The sequence below is a fragment of the Miniopterus schreibersii genome, assembly GCF_964146895.1.
Source record: "Miniopterus schreibersii genome assembly, chromosome: 8".
In the NCBI taxonomy this organism is placed as follows: Eukaryota; Metazoa; Chordata; class Mammalia; order Chiroptera; family Miniopteridae; genus Miniopterus; species Miniopterus schreibersii.
The window spans coordinates 70,675,613-70,700,653 of NC_138109.1; the positions used below are offsets into that span (position 1 = coordinate 70,675,613).

General features: G+C 38.2%; 1 protein-coding gene across 6 annotated transcripts in view; it reads right to left on the reverse strand.

The window, feature by feature from the left end:
- The window catches only part of HIVEP1 (HIVEP zinc finger 1), a 131,773-nt gene that overhangs the window by 21,829 nt on the left and 84,903 nt on the right, over window positions 1-25,041 (reverse strand). For 5 of the 6 annotated variants that reach the window (XM_081144757.1, XM_081144761.1, XM_081144758.1 and 2 more), the window contains exons 4-7: window positions 11,916-17,857; window positions 8,452-8,585; window positions 7,549-7,724; window positions 3,139-3,240 (exon numbers count right to left, since the gene is read on the reverse strand). In XM_081144757.1, coding sequence (XP_081000883.1) covers window positions 3,139-3,240; window positions 7,549-7,724; window positions 8,452-8,585; window positions 11,916-17,857 — 6,354 coding nt within the window. The remainder of the gene's footprint in view (window positions 1-3,138; window positions 3,241-7,548; window positions 7,725-8,451; window positions 8,586-11,915; window positions 17,858-25,041) is intronic. The other variant, XM_081144762.1, reaches the window with a different exon arrangement.

Genomic DNA, 25,041 nt, shown 5'->3' on the forward strand with positions numbered 1-25,041 from the left:
ACATGGAAGCATGGATCAGACTGACAAATCTCAGAGGGACAGAGGAGGGTGGGTGGGTGGAGGGAGAGAGATTAACCAAAGAATTTATATGCATATATGCACAACCCAAGGACATGGACAATGGTGGTGAGAGGGACTGGGGAGGGGGGTGGAAGGGGTGGAAGGGGTCAATGGGGAGAAAAAGGGACATCTGTAATATTTTGAACAAAACAATAAATAAGTAAATCAAACAACAAATGTGGCCTGGCTGGCAAGTCTCAGCAGTTGAACGTCGACCCATGAACCAGGAGATCTTGGTTCGATTCCCGGTCAGGGCACATGTCCGGTTTTGGGCTCGATTCCCAGTCGGGGGCGTGCAGGAGGGAGCCGATCAATGACTCTCTCATTATTGATGTTTCTGCCCCCCTCTCTCTCCCTCTCCCTTCCTTGCTCTAAAATCATTAAAAACATATTTTTAAAAAAATAAAACAAATGTGTACTACCTTTATACCTACATCTCAAGCCTATCATAAAGCAAAAGTAGAATATATTTTGTTGGCATATTAATAGAGAATTATTAGGCCTCTACTATTACATAGCATTTGGCAAAATTCACCCATATGCTGTAATTTACTATTCAATAAAAACCGTAAAATAACTTTGAGTATACTACAAACAAATACAGTAATACAAAAAATTAAACTGAGAGAAAAACATGTAAAACTAACTAGTTTTATTAGGTCTAATCTGAAGAGGGAGTTAGGCTATAAGTTTGCATTATAATCAAAGACTTGCATCAAGTGCTTCTGGACGGAGATGAGAAATACAAAAATGAATGGATAGCTCTAGAAATCCACCTAAACAATAAATGATAATTCATGAAAACCATACTTAATTATCCTATGCAAATTTGGGATATAAGTACTGCCTTCCTGAACAACTGAGAGGACTCTACAGACACTTTTGTTAATTCTTTATAAGATCCCTCTTCTTGAAGAAGTAAAACATGTAAGAGTATATATTATAATAATAAGACCTTTCACACTTACATGTTTTCAGACATCAGTATTTCATATTGCAACCTTTACTTTATGCCTTTTCTAGCCTGTGGGTAATAGATACTTGATGAAACTGTTACTCATTTTTTCTAGCTTTTTATTTCTGAATTGCTCAACATAATAGAGACACTGACAAAGGACACTGACACAGAATTAAACAAAGACACTGACAGAGAATTACATTCCTAGCAATTAAAAAATTAGCTTTTATATGTGGAATCTAAAAAAATAAACAAAAAAACCAAATATAGAAACAACCTGCTCCCCCAAAATAAAAACCATAGAAAAAGAGATCAGATTTGTGGTTACCAGAGGCAGGGGGTGAGGAGAGAAGGAATTGGAGAAAGGTGGCCAAAAGGTACAAAGTTCCATTATAAAATAAGCACTAGGGATGTAATAATGTACAACATGATAACTATAGTTGATAGTGCTATATGGTACATATGAAAGTTGTTGAGATTTTTGCTTTCTCTTTTTATTGTATCTGTAAGAGTTGATGAATGCTCAGCTCACTAAACTTATTGTGATCATTTCACTAAAATATATATATACATTATAGCATTATGCTGCATATTTTAACCTTATATAGTGATATATGTCAGTTATATTTCCATAAAACTGTAAAAAAATCAGCTTTCAATAAATATGTTCCTAGGACAAAAAAGGTACACAATAAAAGGGTATGTATTTTTAAATCCTAATTTTGTCATCCCCGATACATATCAAAACATCAAATTGTATATAAACCACTAAAAAGCTCCGTATCGTCTTAAATTTGTTATGATTATCATTTTCTTCTATTAAGAATACATCAGTTTATTCCCCACAAAGGGTTAAAGGCAGTCCTTTCCCATGCTTACAATAATAAATCATATCAACTGTCCCACTTAAGACGTGAGCCAAGTCTAGCATATTTAGAAATAAATTCAGACTGATTCACTTAGTATGTTACTGATAGGTGGAATTAGATGCATTTGTTTTTTTACCTGTATTTTCAATGATGTCCTTACCTTTTTTTCTTTGGAAATTTTATCTACACCAAACTAATGAATATTAAATAAAACAAGCAAGCAGATAAATGTTTAATTTAGGGTATTTTTCAAAAAAGCAGTAGGACAACTTTATTCTTTTGTTGATAAATTCTTGGGTTTAAAAAAAATGTCTAGAAGAGGATAATTCTATTCTCCGATTGGTCAGAACAGATTATCAGGTTTACTTTTCCTCAAAATTGATTAAAGATAAATCCTTTTATTTGTTGAGTTAACATTGTTAAGAATGCAACTGGTTAACTTTTTCAAAAGAGCAAACACTTTGGGGAGCAAACAAATGTTTTCTTCCACAAGTATTTCTGGAGCAGCTACTAGGTGCCAGGCACTCTGCTGGCGGCTGTGGGCGAAGCAAGGGCTGATGTCCAGGAACCGATTCTGCTCAGGATGTGCTCAAGAGTTTCAATGGGAGGTAAGGTGAGCTGTGCGTGATCACAACATAAGGCAGAAAAGGATTCCATACTTTCTAGATGGAACACTAAAATACTACAGCAGTTCAGAGAAGGGGCAACTTGATTCCCGCAGGTAGTGCGTGAAGGGGAAATCAGAGAAGGCTTCATGGTGGCGGTGGATATGAGCAGATCTTGAAAGACTGACCAATGCAGACTGGGGGCCAGGTTTGCGTGGGGAGTGAGGGCAGGGCCTTCAGGGAGGGCTGTGTAAGTAGAGAGCTGGGTCAATGTCAGGTAAGCAGGGAATTCAGGCATCAGTGCAGGTAAAAGGAAGGAGAAATAAGGGTGAAGAAGGCCCCTGAGGATGTAAGGTCAAGTGGTTCCTATTTCATCTGCTAGGCAAATGGAAACCAATAGAGACTTAGAGCACAGGAGGAGTCTATGAGACACATGCTTCAGGAAGATTAACTGAACATCAGTGCGACAGATGGACAGGCAGGAAGACAAATTAGAGATGAGCAAACTGAGGAGTGCATCGCATAGTATAAGAGGTAATGACAACAGAAACTAAGCAGTACCAGTGGGAATGGAAAGAAGAGTATGGATGCAAAAAAATAGTACATTATAAATAGCATTTATGAAAAATATGGAATAAAGCCTTACCTGATTCTTCTGTATCTTGTTCATCTATTAAACCTACTGAGACGCCTAAATCCACACATTTCTTGCTATGTGTCTTGGACTTCATGTGTTTTGTCAGATTTCCTTAAGGGAAAAGAATGTTTACTAAGCTTACATAGTATTATTTTGCTATTGCATTTGTCAAAACTGGCAAATTCCATCCTATTTTAAGTGAAAGTATAGAATGTGGTTATACAATTCCAACGACTAAAACTTGGAAAAGGAAAATATTGGTATCTATATGTCGCAGAAACCTTGTTATTTATTAGTAATAGTTTCTCTTTTTCAAATCTGACTCTCTTACTTTGATAATGTCTACTTTGGGTCAATTTCCCAAATTGCTTCTGTCTGGGACCTTAATGGTTCCATACCACTGATTCTGGATCACATTTTGTGTTTTCAGTTTTTTTACATGGCACAGGGTATAAGGTTTTGCTTTCTAGCCGGTTGCTTTTCCCCGACATGGTCCACAGTCTCTGGGCAGGAAAGTCAGGCTTATTTCAAAGGCCTTGGACTCCACTTCAGCATCAGCATTAAAACCTAGGTCTGTAGGCATATGTCTGGCTTTGATTTCCCTATGGACTTTTTTAAAAAAGTAATGTTCATCATGCTATCTTGGAGTTTCTTTTTTACTTTTGGAATCTGGGATTGAGCCTTTTGCAATTTTGAGCCTGACAATTAAAATCTGTATTTGGTTGTTGTTCCATTATAAACAGCAATTCTGTGTGTTTGGAGCCTAAGCAGAAATTCCCTATATTAATTTCATTTCACCATATTGACTACATGCCTCAGAATAGTATCTCTGAAGGTGTGTTTTGCTGGCAGCTGGTGCACGGACTTCTGTAAGCATTACCAGGTTAAGTGGGAACCACTGGGCATGCTTGCCCCCAAGGGATCACAAATGCAGGGTGCAGGGGGAGAGCTCAGATTCCTCTGGGATACCGAGCAGAATGCCACACACAAAAAACATTGCCAACAAGGGAAAATCATCTCCTTTGAGAAAATAAATAAAATCTAAATATTGAATTTGGTGAGCAGGGCAAATCAGTATTTGAGAATAAATCTTTAGAGGAGTTAAAAATGTCTGAATCATTGACCTAGATTTTAGGCTTGCAGTAGGTGAAGACCTGCAAAATTGCTATATTTACAGAGCCTCGATTCCACTAAAAATGCACTAAGCCCATGGAAATGGTAATATTTGTTCAAGCCAATTCCTGCACTAAATAGTATGCACAGCATCCCATAGCTTAGTGCTTCAGGGGTTCAAGTATAAGGGGGTGCCCAGGCTAGACAATGTCTAGGATTCATCAAACCCCACCCTTTATGATTCTAGAGATGACACTTGGCTTAAACAGCTTGGCCATGTCTGACCTTTACTTTAAATACACTTAAGAAATAAAATACAAAGCAAATATGGCAAAAAATAATTATTTTTAAATGATGGGTACATCAGTATTTATTATACAAATCTCTACTTTTCTGTATGCTTTAGAATTTTCATATTAAAAAGTTATAAAAAATGGTTTGGCCATGATAATTAGCTGAAATTTCCATTTATAAGTCAAAATACTTTATAGTATAATAACAATATTACACAAATACAAGGTCCACTAATAACTTCCTTTCAAAATGCTTTTGTTCCTTATCAAAGAAGGTTATTTCCTTTCTAAAAAGTTAACGTATAAATTGTACTAGGCATATTTGGGAATATAAGTTTTTAATAAGCAAATTTTCTCATAACTTGAGCTAATACTACTAACCAACTTCTTAAATAATTTAAAATAAACAAAACAATTTGCATTTAAATCTGCATATTAAAATGCAAATATCCCCTAGCAATGCTATAAACTTTGTGCATTAATTTAACAGATAAAATTTTCAACAGATTTAATAAGCATTAATCTAAATCCTCTGGAAAGCATGAGGGATTTTGTTTCCTATAGCTACAAATAGAGTCTAGCTTTCTATGAATATACATGGGACTAAATCCTACAGATGCAAGCTCACTGTATATTTCCTACTGATTGACCTTTAAAGCAGAATAGTGAAAACAAATCAGTTATTTTGAAAATGTACTCATAAAATAAACTAAGAGCACAAACGATGAAGTAAAGATTTATAAGCATTACCACCAGAAGCATCAATTGCTAGCACTACAGATCATTCCCTTGGTAGTAATCTGCTATCTTTGCACATATATATATATATATATATATATATATATATATATATATATATATATACATATATATACATATATATATATATCTCATGCCATTACATCACTATTACTTTCATTTAATAACCAGACATATTCAATAAGTAGTAGAGTTGAACTGGCTAGGAAAACAAAGTAAATGAGGGTAGAGGAAAATCTACAACCTAATATAAAACAAGTCTATTATTATTTGCTACCTTTAAAAGGTACTACGGCATCTCTTTTACATATATTTACAAAAGCTAGACTGCTACAAGGGAAGCTGACCATAAAAAAAGAGAACTGTCATGCCAAAAATAGGGAAATATTGAATTTCTAGTATTTTCTTTACCATTCACCTTAGCTAGGGAAGCTTTCTTCAAATAAATAATTATCACATAACTCCTATGAATTATCTGACAAAACAAAAAATGTAATGTGAATTCAGATATGTAGCATATTAAAGAAAGACATGAAAACTGCTAACATCCACTTTCCAGGGGTCGTTATGCTCTGTCCACCACTGAATAAACTTTATCTAAAATTTTACATGATGTTGTTTTGAGTTATTTCACTAAGTTTAATACTTGGTGGTTCATCTCTGTAGTCTCATTTGGTTTTCCACATCTAAGTTTTCCTTCCTTTCTTGCCCTTATTTTATAAGAAAATTTTTTAATATCCTGATTCCTTTCCTTCCTATTGAGAAATACCCATTTCATATACCTTGATTCTCTTTATTTGGTAAAATCACTCTGTACTTGGTAATCTTTTATTAGTTATGCTGGCCTATTACTAGTGTCCTGGTCTAATAACAGAAATTAATAGATGTTTCTTAATCACAGAATTAAAACCAGTGGGGGGAAAAAGCAATATAAAGCATTTTATCCTATCAAAGCCTTCACCCAAGACCAGGAAAATCATCCTGAAATCCACCCTTCACTCCCAGGAGGGTCTACATCACAATCAAAGGACTACAGAATGACTGTTTCTCCCAACTCCTCATAATCTCTTGAAACTTTTTAGAAATATTCAAGGCTATCTGAAGAAGAGTTGTTGTTTTTATCATTATTATTTCAGATACTATTGATATTTAAGAAGAATTACTTTGAAGCTACTTAGGTGCTGCATATTATAACTCTCCATAAGTGGCAATAGATGCTGGCCAAACAATGGAATAAATTTTGCTGAAGAGTTGATCAATCTTTAAGACAAGCTGCAAAGACAACCAATAAGAAAGTAAAGCAAATGCTAACTCAAAAAAATATATATTCTGTAAAAAATGACCAATTAAATATTTTTTACAGAAATAATCCTTTCAGAAAGATAATTTTATAATTGCATTATTTTGGAAAGATTCTTACTTTTTAAAGGGTGTTATAAAATTAAAATTTCAAGTAACAAATTTTCATATAATGATTTATGAACAAGGGGCCTAATGGGGAAAGTAAACATTTTATAGTATATGCAACAGAAAATTTGTAGAGGGTAAAATTACCTTAACTATAATAAAGACTTACAATTTAAGTAACATACATAATACTATAATTAATAACAATACAAGAATAAACTATTCTGGGTACTCATAACTGTAAACTTACTTTTGCCCCACGCTGTATAAAGAATATAGAAAGAGTACTATATAATTTTAATGAATAGTTCTAAGTTCTATAAATATTAAATAGCATAAAAGTTAGAAAATTTTTGAAGCTAGAATTCCACAGAATTTGGGTTAAAAAAATCATGAAATAGAAAAAGAAATGGCTGCATGCCTAAAATTAGATAATAAAACATGAATGTAATCGTAAGTTTACTGGCTATTATTTTAAATTTTTTCCAATCTTTTAACACCTAAGTAATCATGAAAGTTTATTTTTCTTCTTCAGTCCCAAATTAAGTATTTTTGAAAATGTCTTGGTCATCATGTCATGCAATCGTAATTTGGGAAGTAAAATAAAAGGCAGTAGCTCCTTTTAAAATGTTATATTTATTAGAAATATTTTAAAAGCATGTAATTAAAAACTTTTTTCCCAAGAGGTTCAGAAACATAGGATAAAATGCTAAAATGTTGACAAGATGTAATTTATATTAGTCTATTTAAGCTACTGCATCATTGGTCAAAGAATATATAAAGTTGCGTCTTAGTGCTAGGAACTCAATGCATATAAAAAGGCCAAGGAAGCGATGTCATCTCATACCTTTCGTCTTAAAGGAGAAGTTACAGTAAGTGCAGTGGTAGGGGCGGACATCTGTGTGGGTTCGTATGTGTTTCTTTAACATACTAGGTTTCTTACAACGTATTCCACATTCTTCACAAATGTACTTTCCTCTTCCCCTGCCTCGGACATATACATATTCTTCATTTGATTTATATCTAATTTAAAGAAAGAAAAATGAATACGGAAATTGGATACTAATGTCTCTGAGAAAATACTGATGATTAAAATTCAACCTAAAAATTAAAACAAGGCAAAATTTTTAGACTCAATCAATATAAATTTTATGCACATACAAGTAAGAGAATATTCCAGCTTTTCACATCAACACTTAATATTCTAATAGCTAATTCTAACCAAACCATCTTATTCAACATGAGGTTTAATTTTAAAATACCTCCTCTTTTAAGTCACTGGGTTTAAAAGTTTTCTTTGTTGTTAAATTCAATCACAACAACTATAAATACTGAAATATTTCTGAGGTTCACAATAACTACAACTGGCTTTTACATTTTGGTTTTCTCATAACCAAATACACAAAGACATCAAATAGGGAATGAGTTCATCTCTCTTACAGCAGGTTTTCCAATTTCATTCCTTATTACAAATTAATGTGAAACTCAAGATTCACTCTGAAAACTTTGTTCTTAGCTGCCTACTGGTACCTATAATGTTTCCTAAATAGTTAATATTTCCTTGAACACAATGGAATTATTTAACATAATACTAAATATGTATTTTGCTACGAAGATTCTGTTAATAAACTGAGAAACCTTGCAATATTTATGTAAAACTGGCACTGATAAGTCTTCATTCACATGAAAGCAAATGTACATTTAAAAAGTAAGTTTAAATGTACATTTAAGAAGTAAAATTTGTACTTGCCCTCCATCAAATATTTTAATTCTTCTTGGTTCAGTTTTGATTAAGGAATTTTCTTTATCTTGCTCACTGTTAATTTCAGAGGCATCTTTATTGCTGAATTCAACTACTGTGGACTTTTGATTACCTAATGCTCTCTGAAAGGAGAAAAAAAAAAAAAAAAGAGAAACTAATTTAATAAAACTGAAAACACAAACATGCTAAAGTTTCACTTGGAAAATAAACACGGCAGAGCACAGTGCACATAGTTAATTTCATGAAACGCATTTCAAGGAAGTAACAGGTTCAAGGTCATTTGCTTTATCTCCTCCCTTATCTTTATCTGTGTAAACCACAGCAAACTGATAAATCTTAAGCTCTTTTAAAATCCCACCACAGTCCATTGATGCCCCCAAATGAAGGCTTTGCAACCTCCCACCCTGGTACTTGGTGAGTTTAATAGGAACTTTTTAAAACAGACTAAATATTTTTTCTTACATCTAACCAACCACTCATAATGCAATGTAAGTGTATTTCTCAAAGAGTCTATTCTTTGGAGATGGCAAAGAGCTAGTTACCCCTTTGGTATAATAATGTCTCATGCTCCCGAGCAACATGACCAAATCCCCTTCAGTTCAGTGAACTGCTAAGTTAAAGCACAAGCCCCATTTCCCAGGATTTTTTTCTCCCTGTCTCCCATCGCTTTAAACCACACTCATGTTTCCTCTTGTATCTTCTCCAAAATTCCCGAATACTGAGAACTGTGAGATACAGATACAGGTCAGGTCAGAAGCTGGGTTTGGGCCTGATAAAAATTAAGTGTCTAGAAAAAGGCAATGAACTCAAAATGATTACACTGTATGCTCTTCCATAGAAACATGGTAACACCATCTTATTTGTGACTCTTACACAACCGCCCCATTCACAAGTGTCCTCAGGCCTCAGCCCATTCCACTCTCACTATCTGTGAGGAAGGCAGACAAGCAGATTACATCCCAGTGAGGAAGGACACTCTCTGGGTTAAGTCACTTGTTCAAGGTCAAGTGTTAACAGCAAAGGCTTAAACTCCATTCCCTTGGCCAACTCCAACACAAGGCACAACATTTCTAATCACGGGCCTCTGTTACAAACCTTTAAAAATTACATCACCGTGTAGACAGCTATCGAACCAAGAGGACTCAATAGTAAGTGATAAGAGGCTGTGTGCATCACGGATGGAAGACCTCTGTGGTTTCAGAAAGGGGACCCTGGGAAGCCCCTGTCCTTACAAAGTCAGAAATAAAAAAAAGCTGCTGGCCTGAGTTTCTCAAAAAGGCAGTATGCAGAGGTAATGCCACTGACCTGACAGGTAAAAATCAACCGTCTCCTTTTCTTTTCCTGGCAAACACATCAGGTTCCCCTCTACTTGCAATATAAACACACCTTTCCTTGACTTTATACCTTTAAGAGGATGTCTTACCTTCTTTTCAATGCCAAATTCCCCCTTATCCTTTGCTCACTTTATTACTATCCAATCTGGTTTCTATTTACATTACCAATGAGTTAAATGCTAAAATCCTTGTCATTTCCTTAGTCTTCATATCCTTGGACACTCCACAGCATTATATGTTGTTGACTCCTTGTTTGTCTTAGAAATCCTCTTATTTTAGCATTTATGTCTTTTTCCATTTTGAATTATAAATACATTAATATTTATGAGTTATCAGTCAACCTAAGATCCAATCCGCCACTTGCCCATTTGACTCAAGTCTCCAGTGGTATTAGAACTGCTCAGCCCAAACACCATGCTAGTCTTCACATTTATTTGATCTCTCTGCTTGAACAACTTTCCTTGAAATACCTTTTTCCTGTGGACTTTCTTCATCCATTCAACCCTTTACATAGTAGTGATTCCCGAATCCACTCTAGGCCCTCTAGGCCCTCGTCTCCTCTACACTTTCCCTGAGCAATCGCATGAGTTACACCTACACACTGAAGACTCGCCCCACGTTCCGCCTGGGTCTCTCCTTTCAAATCTAGGTATGTGCATTTCCAGAGGTATTTCTACCAAGGCACCTAGTTCTGAAGAAAAGCCACTTTTCATAGGCATGTCAGGAATATACATGAAGCTCTGTTTAAATTTCCATGGTCGGGTCTCATTTTTCAAGATTCTGATTTAGTAGATCTAAGAGTACTGTCTGAGCATTTGAAAATAAAATTCTGAATGGTTTGTAGGCACCCTCCTTCACTGAGAAAGCACCAGCAGCTCTCCACCAACACGCACATTCTTTGGTTTTTACCTACATTTGCTTTTTCGAAGTATGTCACTGTTTCAAACTTACAACACCTTCTAGCCATGACGGACTTGGTCAAATGAGCCAAGTTCTTTCTCACTTTCATGTCATTCATCAGATTATTAAAATTTTTCATTCTTATTTGCCTGAAAAAAAAAATCTCCACTTTTAAAAAAAAAGACTCAGCTAGTCACCTCCTCAACCTAGCGGTAGTGTCAGAGACATCCTTCTTTTAAAGTTTTGTATACTTCTACTATAAGACAAACTGTGATATTTTCCTACTGATAAGAATGTCCCCAATGTTTACGAATCTGTATTATGTGCTTGTCAACCCACAGAGGTCAAGGACTTTTTTTAAAACTATAATTCTGAATATCAAGTCCAACACAATACCCTCATCTATCTATCATCTATCTATCTATCTATCTATCTATCTATCTATCTATCTATCTATCTATCTATCTATCTATCATCTATCTATCTATCTATCTATCATCTATCTATCATCTATCTATCTATCTACCTACCTATCTACCTATCTATCTATCTATCTATCTATCTATCTATCTATCTATCTATCTATCTATCATCTATCATCTACTATCCATCCTTAATCACTGAAACTATTTTTCCCATTTTATAAAGCCAACAACTTCAGTAAGATTGATTCCACCTTACTCCATAAATCTTGGCCAAATAAACTTAACTATCAAATGTATGAGTTAGTTATTTTGGGAATCCTCTCTACCACTAAGATGATTCTCAGAACTACAGAATGGCTTTCTGCTTTTATTTCAAAATGACATATAACAATCTTCAATTAGTTATACTTCCGTTCCCTTGCATTAGTAAGGACAGAGCATAAACATAATCTCCTCCAAATTAACAATTAAAACAAAATCTTCATGTAGGAGGAAGATGAAAGTAAGATTATTATTGTACCATTAAGAAAAAATTAAATATTCAGCTGAGGGGGAAAAAAGTGCTCACGGCAAGTTATCATCTTCAAAATGTCTCAAGATAGAAAGGACTCCAGGTGACCTTTATCAGCATAACTCCCAGGGAATATTTATCATCCTTTCTTTCAAATAACTACACACTCATAAAGCACAATATGTCATTCACAACTTCTAATTAAAGAATTTAAAGGCATCAAGGCATGTTAAAACTCATTTGCACAAACTATTTTTGAAGATAAAATAGTATTTCAAGTACCTTGCTTAAGTTGCTTTTCCACTTGCTTGAATAGACCAATAAATCTGATTTGGAACGGGTGACTAGTGCTTGACAATATAGTGATTTTCCAATCTTCTGTTTTGAATTAAGGAGAGAAAGAGCCACTTTCGTAGGCAAACCAAGTGGATTTGGATTACTGGCGCTTACTGTCCAGTCCGTGTAGGCTGATGTTTTCTGGTCATTCTGAGGCAGGTGTAATGTTTTCTGTCTTAGCAGGTAACACCATGTGAAGCTGGTCGTGGTCTTCAGGCTGGGGAAAGACAGCTGCTGCATGTTTCCCGCATCCAACATTGAAAGAGTGGTGGTTGTAGGCTGACCTTGTTCTTGGATGTTCAATTTGTCACCTTGATTTTTAACCTCTGGAGACTTCCTTTCTTGGTTATCACCTATATGTTCCAAAGGAGAAGTGTGGGTCTTTTCTGAAGGAAAAGGTGAATTTCTAGCTGTAGGAGTTAGTGATGTGGATGACTTAATGTTTTCAAATTCTTGCAACTCTTTTATAGGTTCTATAACTACAGACTTACAATGTCCTGAAGGCAAATTATCAGCTGGCACATCTGTCAAATTAACAGCCTCGCTACTAACTTCAGGTTGAGAAAAAGTCTCCTGCTCCAATGTCGCACCATCAAGGGGCTCTGTAGTGCAAACCTGCCTCACTAAAACAGGTTTCTTCTGCTTATTAACTTCATTAACTCTGGAACTCAATGGTTCAAATGGTCTAATATCTGCTGCACAAACAGCTCCATTTTCATCTTTAGCTCGCTTTTGGTGCTTTTCCATGGCAATGTCTAGACTATTTGCTGGAGAAAGCATCCTTTTACTTGAAGCTGAAGGTTCTTGTTGCGGGGAAAGTCTACCAATAGACATTTTCTGAGTGCCAGGCAAGGACTCTGATAGAGAATTTTGGCCCATCTCTGAAAAAACATTTTCGCAAATAAGTTCCTCTGGGTTTGGCAAAGCATTCTGGTGAACTTTTTGCAATTTTGGCAGGGAATTTTGTTCTTCACTGATTGGCACCACACTACGATTAGCCTGGCAAACGGGCTGGCTGGACAGATCCTGAGTCACAAGGATCTGTGGCAGAGGTGTGACTGTGGCAAAGCCGTACCCTGGGGCACTGCTCGGTAGGTGCACCGGCAGCGCAAACGACGTCGGCACCTTCTGCACCTGCCCACCAGGCGGCCCGAGCTTCAGGGGTGGTGCAGGACATGAATTAGACATGGCATCTCCTCGTTCAGCTGATAGTGCTAATGATGTCATATGCCGGTCAGCCCCAGCTGGATCGGAAACAACTTGCTTTGGCAGAGAATGTACAGGGTTAGAAGAGCAAGATTGGCTTGAAGTGAAAGCCTGACACTGCAGCTGGTACTTGGGAGCAAAGCAATCCTCAGTTTTAGAAGACACACACACAGTGGGATTTGCATCTGGTTTGACACTCTGTGTAGACACTTGCAAAGACATCTGTGTGTTTTGGTGGCTAAGGGGTGTATGGATTTGATTCAACAAATTAATACCAAAAAGCTGTTGAACAGGAAGGACATTAGTAGAGTTGGAATTTGCAGTTTCTGTTTGCAGATCCTTAACTTGGGTCTGGGAGTGCATAGTATTCGCAGGAAACTCAGCTAAGGGTACATTAGTGAGCTGGGGCCCCAGAAATGGCCCTGTGGTCACAACAGGAAGAGCAACAGTCTGGAAAGATGATGGGTTCCCAGGAGACAGGTGACTATCTGGAGCTATGTTTAAAGAGATCTGCCGTATCAGTGGGCCTCTCCTTCTTTCTAAGAGAGGCACGTGCCCAGTCACCCCCATGCCGGAAGAGGGTGTTGGAGGCTGCAAGTCAGGAAGTGGCACTGTCTGAGGTGGAGCTATGCTTCCACAGTCGAATGATTTACTTCTGAAGTCAGAGACCTCCATGGACGTTTGCATGCAGCTAATCTGTTCTGAGGCCGCACGCCTCATTTCCCGGTGAGTCCCAGCAACGTTAAGGGTATGTGAGCCAGCGGGGATCATGAGGAACTCTGCTTTACTGAGGAAAGCGATTTGGGGGGAAGCCTCAGTTTTAGAAACATCCTCTACATCTAAGGACGCTGAGAAACTTGAGGTGTGAGATAAACTGCTCTCCTTACTCAGACTCCTGGAGAGAGTGGACTCAAAGCTTGACTCGGTGGAGGAATGATCTATCTCGGCAAGACGGAGCCTCTTCTTTTTTGGTGGCAGTTTCTCTGATGGCAGTTTTGACAATGTTTCACTACGCTGAGGCCAACTGAACTTCTCTGATTTTTCCTGATCGGGTCCTTGGGTTCCAAGGTCCCTATCAGGCTCTTCTGTGACCAGAATTTCTGGGACTTGGATGCTGTGCTGCCGAACAAGTCTTGAGGGCTGTCCTAACACATGCCGTTCACTTGAAATCTTTCTTGAACTGTCCTGGAATTCTGCTCGAAGAACATCTGACAGTACAGGCTGTTGAGGATGAGACGTGTTCTGAGAAGGGTGACCTTCCTCTTGGGAAACTCCTATCACTTTCAGGGACCCAAGCTTCACTGTTCTACTCAGCTCCTGGAAAGAGACTGGGGAGCCTCGTTCAAAAGACTCCAGCTTGTCAAAGGAACTGGGTCTGCTCAGCGAGTTGGTGTGCTGGATGACCGAGATTCCACTTCCCTGCCTCTTCAACTCCGTCTTGTCCGGGGCTGCTGAGCCCACCTGTTGTTCCATGATGGTAGACAGCTTTGGATCCATGATCTGGTCGGCGCCTCTGGCTACAAGCTGAATTTGGGAGTTTTGCAACTGTATATTTCGATGCTGCTGGTCACTGGTTAGGCCAACATTATGTTTAGGCAAACTGGAAGCAGAGCCCAGAGTACCCTGCAACTGACGGCCTTCGGAGCTTTTCGGAGAAGCTCCACTCTCACTCTGCTGAACTTCATCATCATCTCCAACACTCTTCATTTTCCTCCTCTTCCTGATCTGGGGCGTCTGTTCCCAGACCCCCGTGGAGCCGGCCACTCTGTAGTGCAGAATCTGGGGTTGTGTGCTGCTGGGCACGGGGCTGTGTTCAGGTTCTCGCACAGCCACCTTTGTTTTTGGTCCATGTAACTCTGAACAGTAAAATTTCTTATGGTTTTCAAAATTTTCCAGTTTTCGATACCTGTTTCTACAAGTTTCACACTCAAACATTGTCCCTCGCCCTTGATGAGACTTCTTTTTCTCTGCGTGTGGGCCTGGGGCCAGGGACCTGTTCCTTGCTGCCGCAGTTTCGCCCGGAGTACTGCATGCTTGATAGCTCTCCTCCAAACCCAGGACGTGGTTTTCACTTGCAGAGGAGTCTTCCACTGCTGCCTGTCTGACAAGGGTACGGGGGTGTCCACTCGGGGGCGCAGAAGTGTTAGGTCCCGATACAAAGACATCGTCATAGAGCGCGCCAATTTTGTCATCGAATGACTGGCTTCCTCTCAGTGGGTGGGGGGGAGGTATTATGTTTGCAGGTACTGCTGAATAACCTGTGGTAGGCATAGAATTACTTCTCGTAATAGGTAAGCAGTCGAGGGAAGGGACGGACAGGAGAAACACTTGCTTTGATTTCTCGGTAGGGGTGAAAGGGGACTTTGGTATGTCAGAGCTTGAACTTGTTCTCCGTCCCATTGGTTTCAAATCAAACTGGAAAGAATCCTTAAATATGTATGATTTGGGGGAATCAATACTTCCTCGTCGTGAAAGAGAGGTTCTCCGTGGCTTCACACTATCCAGCTGCTTATCATCAACCAAGGCTTCATTGTCTGAGATAAGCTTTGATATCCTTTCTTCAAGTGTTTTTGTGGCCAAAGGTGGGCGCATCTGACCTGGTAAAGGCAACGCCTTTTCACCTGCTGGCGCTGTAGGAGGTGCTAGTGCACTGATGCGAGGGGCAGCGGGCCCACCGTTTTTACTTGAGTCTGGTTCCGTAGTGGGCAATGTTCTGGCGAAGGGAGTGGGTGGGCTAGCTGTTTGATCAGCACTTTCAGAACGTGAAAAGTAACCAGAATCCGTGCTTCCTAGACTCCGAGGACTCAGCAGTTTCCCCTGTTGCTCTTGGGAGTAATCGGTAGCCTGCTGCCTCTGTAGCTGGGCATGTGCCGTTCCTATGTGGGACTCCTGCTTTGCCTCTGGCTGGCTCATGTCCCCTTTCTGGTGGGACTTTTCATCAGTCTCCAGGGAGGACATCCAGGTTGAAGGGGGCAGTACAGTGGTAACCTGAAGGTCCTTCTGCTTCTGTGCACTAGAAAGTTCGGGCTTGGAGTCCGTAAACTTCGGGCTGTCAACTCTTACAGGGGTCACATTGACAGGGTGGACCACAACCTTCGGTAACTCTGTCACAGCTTGTGGTTCTGAGGATTTGTCCTGCGGTGAAACATCACCAACCACATGATCTGGATTGCTTGGAATGGAACTTGATTTTGGCAAAGCTTCAGAATTTGATACCATCTGTGTTACCTGCACAGGCTGCAGGTCCACGGAGCCCAGGTCATTCTGTCTTTCGTCAGCAGTGCTCTCATCATCGCTCTCCCCACTGTCTTCTACATCTGAATGGACACTAAGTGCTTTGGGGGACTCGTGGGACAAGAACAAACCGCCAGTATCTGGCTGCAGGACAAGACCCAGTTTGATAGTGTGTGCATGGGATTTTTTGTGCTTGTACAGATTACTTTTAGTCTTAAATGAAAATCCACAGGTCACACAGGGGTAAGGCCGCTCTCCAGTGTGGGAGCGGATATGCTTCAGAAGCACGCTTGGCTTTGCACAAGCTCGACTGCAATACTCACAAATATACTTCCCTTGCTTTTTTGGCTTCTGATCTTTCAGAAGAAGATTGCACATTTGCTCTACGCTGTGATTCACAACAGAGGTGACAGGGGTTGAATTATAAACCAGGGTGGGGGGTGGCTGTGCAGAATGGGCTGGGCTGACTGACATGGGTGAAGCGGAATCCATGTGCTGGTTTTGAGGAGTAACCTGAGTTCTACTGGAAGGTGAAGTCAGACCTACAGATGACGTTACTGCGATATGATACACCTGTTCAAGTTTGGGGTTCTCTTGACTGTGCAGGTTCGTTACTGGTCTTGTGAACCCTGCACACACTGGAAGCTGTTGATTTTGATGGTTGGATTTAGGAGCAAAGTGTTCATGTTGAGTATACGGATGAGAAACTGACTGAGCTGACGCCTGCTCATTCTGAGCAGCAGACACATGTACTGTGAACGAGGTACAAGACTGTGATTCCGAAACAAACTCTTGTGAAGTCTGACTTGGGGCATCTATTGAGCTGTTTTTTAACTGAGAGGGGGATTGTACAGTTTTATTTGGTCTTAGTTTTTCGATCTTAACTGCACAAGATGAGCCCTTTTGTGACAAGGTGCTCAGTTCTGGCTCCATTGCTTTCAGTAAGACATCGAATGCGGTGTTTGTATATGAGGAGAAGGTGGGACTACAATTAGAGGAGATACATTCACTATGGTCAGTCCTGGTTTTACTTGACAAAGAACTAGAGTCATATTTTCCATCCAGGAAATTTAACTTGGTGGGGTCAGAGCCTTCTGAGCTCCATCTACGCAGTTCAGACGGATGCTGCACAAACAAGGGCTTCTTTGGGGAGACAGATTCTTCGGACTTGGTGGCCTCGGCAATTACCCCAGGTGTTTCTCCATTTTGTTTGGTAAACTGCTTCCCATTTTTTACAGGACTGTGGTTCTGTTTCTTGTGAGAATCTGAAGTACAATGAAGAACAGCAAGAGATGACTCTTCTGTATTTTGTTTATGCTTTGCCTGGAGAGGATTTCTCAGAGGAGATTTTGGTATTTTTTTCTGGTGATTCTCAGCTACAATCTTTTTTCGTTTCACACCTTTAAACGATTCTGAAGTTCCTTTAATACTGGCCTCCAAGATTTCTGCTAAAAAAGAAAAAACAATTGGTAAAATTGTTTTACCAACTATATTTTTAAAATTAAGATTACTATCATGCGGGTGTTATGGCCATTGAACAAGGTTGTTGAAGGAAAAGCCTACTTTGGATAAAACTGCATTCTAACATTCTTAAGAATGTTGCCAATGAAAACCTATTAAACCAATCACTTGAAGACTGTAGTGCACATTTCTAGAATGCTGTGCCACTCTCTTGACCCCCATTCACCAAGACCTTGGAATCAAATCTTTCTAAACTAAATGACGCTCCCCCTTCACCCTCAGAGCTGAGGACTCTGTCTACACAATGGTCTGAGAGAGCAGCCCACAAACAAGATAACTTTTTAATGCAGGCTATTTGACTGTCTTATCACATTTAGTATCTTGTAAAGCAAACTTCTTGGCAAATTTTTAAATAACATTATTATTCAAACTATGCAATCCTAATATGAGAAAAGCAGATACTACATAATAATTTTTCGAGCAAACATACCTCATCATATCTCAAAATAATCATGAGATATTAGCTGAGAGAACCATGAAGTATTGCTTTATTAGCAATTACATCAATGAACAAATATATGAAAGTAAAGTAAGCCACTTATTTGTGGCTCTTCACTAACAAAAATAAAAAGTCATAATGTTGTAATGTCCCTCAGCTAAAAAAAAAGTCTCCAATTTAACTGAACAAAATATTCAATGGCTATGTTTCTTTGTTATTAATGATAGGTAGGTAGGTGGGAGGTACATGGATAGATAAAAGCTTATTGCAGAAGAGATGAAACCACCTCCACTTCTGGCTGTGCTGGAAATAAATCATCGTTTAAATAGTATCAACAGCCCACAATTTCTCCCAACTATTATATTTTTGAACAATAATTACTTGTCATAATTTAGTCTGTTTCCATTTGTTTAATCCTCGGGCACATAAAAATTATGCAAGTTTATATTACTTATTTGTAGAAGAGCCAAATACTCTAATTCGTCATTATTTTCTAATAGTAGTTGCAACGTACATAACTGAAATTCACATTAGACCGAAATTTCTACACCATAATAACCACTTTGCATTTACTAAAGATATAATTTTCATAAAATAAAAAATATTCTAGTCATTTTGTGACAATTTATGTGCTGTCATACATTTAACGAAAAAAAAATACTACTAACCTAATAAAGATACTTCTTAGCAAAATTTTAATCATAATATTATTATGCCCACCATAATCAGAAGGGCAAGAGAAAAAAATGGTGGTGGGGTGGGGTCTCATAACTAAAACATTTGAGCTAAAGAATAGAAAAAGTATCTCTACAAAATGATGGTGATCAAATCTTTTATTTTTCAACCCACTCATTTATGAAATGATGTTTTCCTGCTGGTTTTCCCTGTTCTAGGAGAAGGTAACAAAGTCACGATGTACTTCATGCCTCTCATTAACCAGATCAGGCAAATGGGCAAAAGGAAAAATGATGATCATCCACAGTGAGTAGTTTCTCCCCTCACTTCCAATAAGGTTGGAGGTGGGTTGTAATTAAAATGAAAGCTACTAGGCTGTTAAAGTAAGTACAAAAACAGGGAAGAGAAACCACTTGTTCAGTAGCAGCAGTTCCCAGCTTGGGCAACCAGCCAAGTGGAAACACCAGAGATTTTTTAAAAATCTGCCAGGCCCCATTCAGAGCCCTGGTTGGGGGAAAATATGTTTATTTGTTATGTTTTACATACTTTTTGGAATAAGCTTTTATTTTTAGATAAACTTATCTAGAAAAAATTAAACAATCTCTTATTAAAAAAAAAGCAAAAATTCAACCCAGACGCATAACACCCAGAAATATCACATTAAGTTTTAAAGGAACTGATCTAGTATATGTTTGAAACAATCTAGTATATCTTTGCTTGTACTTAAATGTAAATGAAGCTGAAGTGAAAATAAAGGAAATACTAAACTTAAGATCTACATTTCTTTAGAGATACTATTTCCTAAAATTTCCCCTGGAGGTAAGTATTTGAAAAATCCTATCTTAAACAGATTTTTTGAATTTTTCGAAGGACATGTTTCAATTTTAGATGAAGACTGACTCATCTTTCTTTTATCAAAGTTTATGACATTTACATTTTATTTGCATAATTGTTTATTCATAGTTCTCTATTTGAATTTTAACACTCACCCAGCGCTAATAGACCAATTCTTTCCTTCAAAACCTTGCACACTCCTGTGCCTTCTGACAATGATGCTCATGGAGAAGCTAGTGCCAGCGTGACTGACAGTTCCCCTTCCTTGAGGTGACTTGCCTTTTTTCTGCCTATATGTCTACAATTTCTTTATTTTTGAAGTCTTTATAATACAACTAAGAGTAAGCTCAGTCAATTAACAATTAACACAATAACCTCTCTAAGATTAGTTTAGTATATTTCAGAAAGCTTTTCTTTTATTATATCTTCAGATATATTTTCTGGTCAATTTTTTTTTCAGGGTGGGCTTCCTTACTTTAGAGACATCAATTATCTTTATGCTCTACACCCCCCATTATGATGATTTATGTTGCTTTCATCTTTTTCTTTATTGCTTCTGCTTCTAGAATTATATAAAGCCTTTCCTTTATGTGCATTCAATTTCCAGGCCATTAAGTTCCCTACTGTTTCAAATTTATTTGTTAGTTTTGGACTGATGTTGTTTTGTTCTCATTTTGTTCCCTTAGTTCCATATTTCCCATTTCATCTCATTTTATTACCTCACATTATATTTGAGCTCTTGCTTTAATAAATTTATGATCTTATTAAGTTCTATGCTTAAAAAAACCTTCTGTTTCTGAGGCAGTATTTTCTTTAAGGCTGAGCTTTTGGTTTGTCTTTCCATGCCCCCTCTGTTTTCAATTGCCCAAAATCAATGAGGAATGGCAATGGGGTAGTATTCAGCGGAGAGTATGTTCCTAACAGTTTTTCTCTGAGTTGCATTTATTCCTTCTTCTAAGATTCTGTTGGATCTCTTAACAGGGTTCACTCTCCTTGTTTAAACGGTAAAGCCCATCCCTCATGGGTGGTTGGGTGGGGGTGATCCTGGATGTTGAATCGGTCTGTAAATTCAAGGACTTGCTGCTGTTGTTGTTAGGAGGTGAAAGGATGCTGGAGGCGATGAGAGAAATGTAAAAACAGGGAGGGCACCAGGCACATAGATGAATACCGCACTATCATTCCAGAGTTTGACTTGAAGCAAGGTGCATGCCTCACTACTGACTGTCAGTCTTCTTCCTCAGCTCTCAAGATTTGGGACTGGAGTGCACGAAGTGGGTAAACTATCTGGCTATGAATTAAAGAGAAAAGCGTCCTCTTGGGAACTAATGCCTAGACTATAGATCTTCAGAGAATGATACTCCTGGGGTAGTGTTTTAAACTCACCTTAATCTTGATTAATTTCAAATCTATTAGAGTGACTGACGTAATTTTCTCCTACCCCCTCTTCCGAATCTACAGAAAACAGCACAATCATCAAACATTGTAGCTGTATCTACAACGTCTAGCATAGTTACCACAGGCCACAGAGTTTAGAGAGTGTATAGACCAGAATGCTTAAAGTAGGAATACAGTTATACAGTTGGGGTGCAGGAAGTGGGAAGAAAGCAGCTATTTGCCATCAGCACCTGAGCTTTTCAATAATTTTCAAAGCACTTTGCTGTTATGGTAGACTAAAAATAAAAATAAACTAGAGGAAGCAGAGAGAAAGACAAACCATGCAACAAGTGGTAAAGACAGCCCAAGGAGATCTCTTTAATATGCTCACTCCCCTGTCAATCAGTGTACAGGCCCAACCTCTGCCAATGGACACTGCTTTATATTTATCACCTTATGATTTCACAGCTGCTTAAAACAAAACAAAACCCAATACTGCTCTGGCTGGGTCGCTCAGACGATTGGAGCATCGTTCCATACACCAAAAGACTGTGGGTTCGATTTCTGGTCAGGGTACATACCTAGGTTGCAAGTTTGACCCCCAGTTGGGGTACGTACAAAGGCAACAGATCAATGTTTTTTCTCTCTCTCTCCCCCTCTCAAATCACTAAAAACATCCTTGGGTGTTAACACACAAAACTTGGGTTGGACATGCTTGGTGCACATAACCCTCTGTGTAAAAAAAGAAACACAACCTCTTTCCTTATGCAGCAAGAACATACAGTCAGATTGGAAAGCAGGTGGGAAAGCCTCAAAAAAGGAATCAACCAACTGCTGAAAATTACATTCTGGTCAGTATGCTACTGGAAATGGCTGACAAGCAGGCAGAAACTCGGAGACATCAGCATGTTAGAAATCCAAATAGGAATTCATTTAACACATACATATCACACTCAGGAGACGAACCAAAACTAGCAGTGTTGCCACTGTCAGAATCTTCTGACTCATTCAACTTCATAAGAAAGCCAGAGTCCATCCAGCTGGCAGTAGAGAATAGCTTGGAAAGATCAAAGAGGCATTGACTGAAGAAAGGTGAATGGTTAGGGAACTGTGAGCTTAAGTTCTTCTGTTTCCAAGGCACTAGCACTTCATTTTCTCAGGCACAGTGTAATCATTATTAGGGCTCCTATATTTTTTAGAGAAGAGCCCCAAGGAGTTTAGAACAACAGCCCCAGCTGGCTCCAGAATTACTTCGAAAGAATAGCAGATGAAAAGGAAGCAAATTTCCTGGCTCAGGAGAGAATCTGAGTTGCCAGCTAAGTGTGACAAAGAATACTGTCAGGGTTGGTACTAGTTGGGTAAACTACAACCTACTAGTGTCGTTAAAAGCCTGCCTTGACCGAAGGTGTGTCTCTTTTCCAGCTTTACCCAGAGACAACACCAGTGTAAAAGACTTTATATCTCTTTTGGGTCTTGGGGACTTAAGGACACCCTATTTTCTAACAAATGAGAGCATATTGGGTCAGAGAGCCAAGAGGTCAGAGGAAGGGAGACCATTTAAAAGGACTTTCAGTAGAATTCATGCAAGAGTTAAAATGCTATCTTGAACTCAGGTAGTGACAGTGGGCCTCTTGGCTGATTCAAAGCCAGGAAACCTGAAAAAGTTTTGCCAAAGATTTTTGCATCTTTATTGGGAGAACTGAGCTAGTCTGGGAGAGAGGGGAAAAAAAATTCACTTTACATTCCGCCAAATCTCAAGCTCAGTATACATGAGTAGAATTATAAATTGTAGTTGCAGTACAGGACTAGAAATTTTCAATAGGGAAATGGTTAGGTTAATTAACATATGGTTAGCCATTTAACATAACATTATATGTCCATTTCAAATAATTATGAAGAGTACACAGCGATATGAAAATTATGACTTATTAAACACGTGTGCATTTTCATCTCTTTCCTAGAGAGAAGTCTGGGCTAGAGGGACGATCTGAGAGTTTACAGGGAAAGCTGTTCTTGGAAAAGTACATAAATGACAAGCCCAAGAGAATATACAGTAGAGAGAGAAGTCTGCCCTCAGAAGCTTGGGTAAGCTATATTTAAGGGTGAGCTAGAAATGAAAACAAGCAAGGGGTAATAAGAAAGATAAGACAAAACATGTGATACTGAAGTGCCCAGGAAGCCAGGGCTTACAGACTTGGAAGATGGAAGACAGGGCCAACAGTGGTAAATATTACATTCAGATAAACAGTGCTAAATGAGAAGGTGCTGGGTCGACAGTCACTGGGACTAGGAGGACATCTCAGAGAGCAGTTGTCAGTTGGGTCCTGGGGGTAAAGGCCATATTAACAAAAGGCCATAGAAACAAAACCAAAAGTCATAAAAGTATCAGAAAAATATATTCATAAAAAAAGAGATTACCTTCAAACAAGCAATTAGATTTAAAATGGTATCTCAACAGCAACAATGTGCTCAAGAAAACAATCTGCCAAACTAGAATTCTATGTATTTATACTCAGCAAAAGAATTTTTCAAGAATAAAAAGATGTATCTTTCTTTTATCCTTGTATTTAAGCTTCAGTGAAACTAAATTTTTAATACTCTAATAAAAAATCATGAACATATTTTATTTGATGTTTTGTAATAAGTTTATGAGAGCTAACATTCTGATATGTTCTATGTATTAGAATATAAAATAAGAATTATTTAAAATAAACTGAACATTAAAATAAAAACTATTAAAATTAAAAAAAGAAAATAGCATTCAATCTGTTTTAGAAGTATATCCTTAAGAAATGACAAAATGCCCTGACTAGTGTGGCTCAGCTGCCTGAGCATCGTCCCAAGGACCAAAAGGTCACCCATTTGATTCCCTGTCAGGGGTCGAGGCATATAGCCAGGTTGTGGGTTTGATCCCCCGGTCGAGGTTCATACAGGAGGCAGCCAGTCAATGTTTCTCTCTCACTCTTTTCCCCCTCCCTAAAATCAAAAAAAAGTATCAAACAAACAAAAAGAAATGACAAAGTAAAGACACTGAGTCACAAGTGTAATTTCCTGCTAAAAGTTTGAGCTGCTAAAATGCTCTGACTCTACCTATTCAAAAGAAAGGGTGAAAAAGGTGAAGGGTTTAAGCAAAAAAACAAAACAAGAAAACCTGACAGACAGACAACAGTATGGTGGTTACAGAGAAAAGGGGCATGGAGGCTGGCAGAAGAGGGTAAAGTGGGGATAAATGGTGACAGAAGGGGACTTCACTTTGGGGGGGAACATATAATGGAATATACAGATGACGTATGACAGAATTGCACACCTGAAACCTATATAACTTTATTAACCAATAAATTCAATAAAAATTTTTAAAAAGAAGGGAGATAAGACAATTGTTCCAAATATAGTTCTCTAACTGTATCTTCAAATAATCCCTTTCTCTCCTGATTACTTAAGGAAATGATTTTGAACTTTTTGTTCTTTTGAAAAATTTTATAGCAAAAAAATTTTCCTTTGTTTCAAAGAAAGCATTTCCATTGGACCTTATCTTTATCGCCTCGTGTGTAGAGAATCTAATGCAGAATGCCTTTTATCAAGTTCATAGCAATGTGCATAGCCTACTTGTTTTGAAAGTCTGAATCATTTGTACATTAAAGTTTTATACATAAATTTTCTCCTCCTCTGGGGGATTACACAGGACCAGAAAAACTTTCTCGGATAAGTACCATTTTTGTTACTGATTTCTAATTTCATTACATTGTGGTGAGAGAACTTTGTGCTGTTTCAGTCCTCTTAAATTTATTG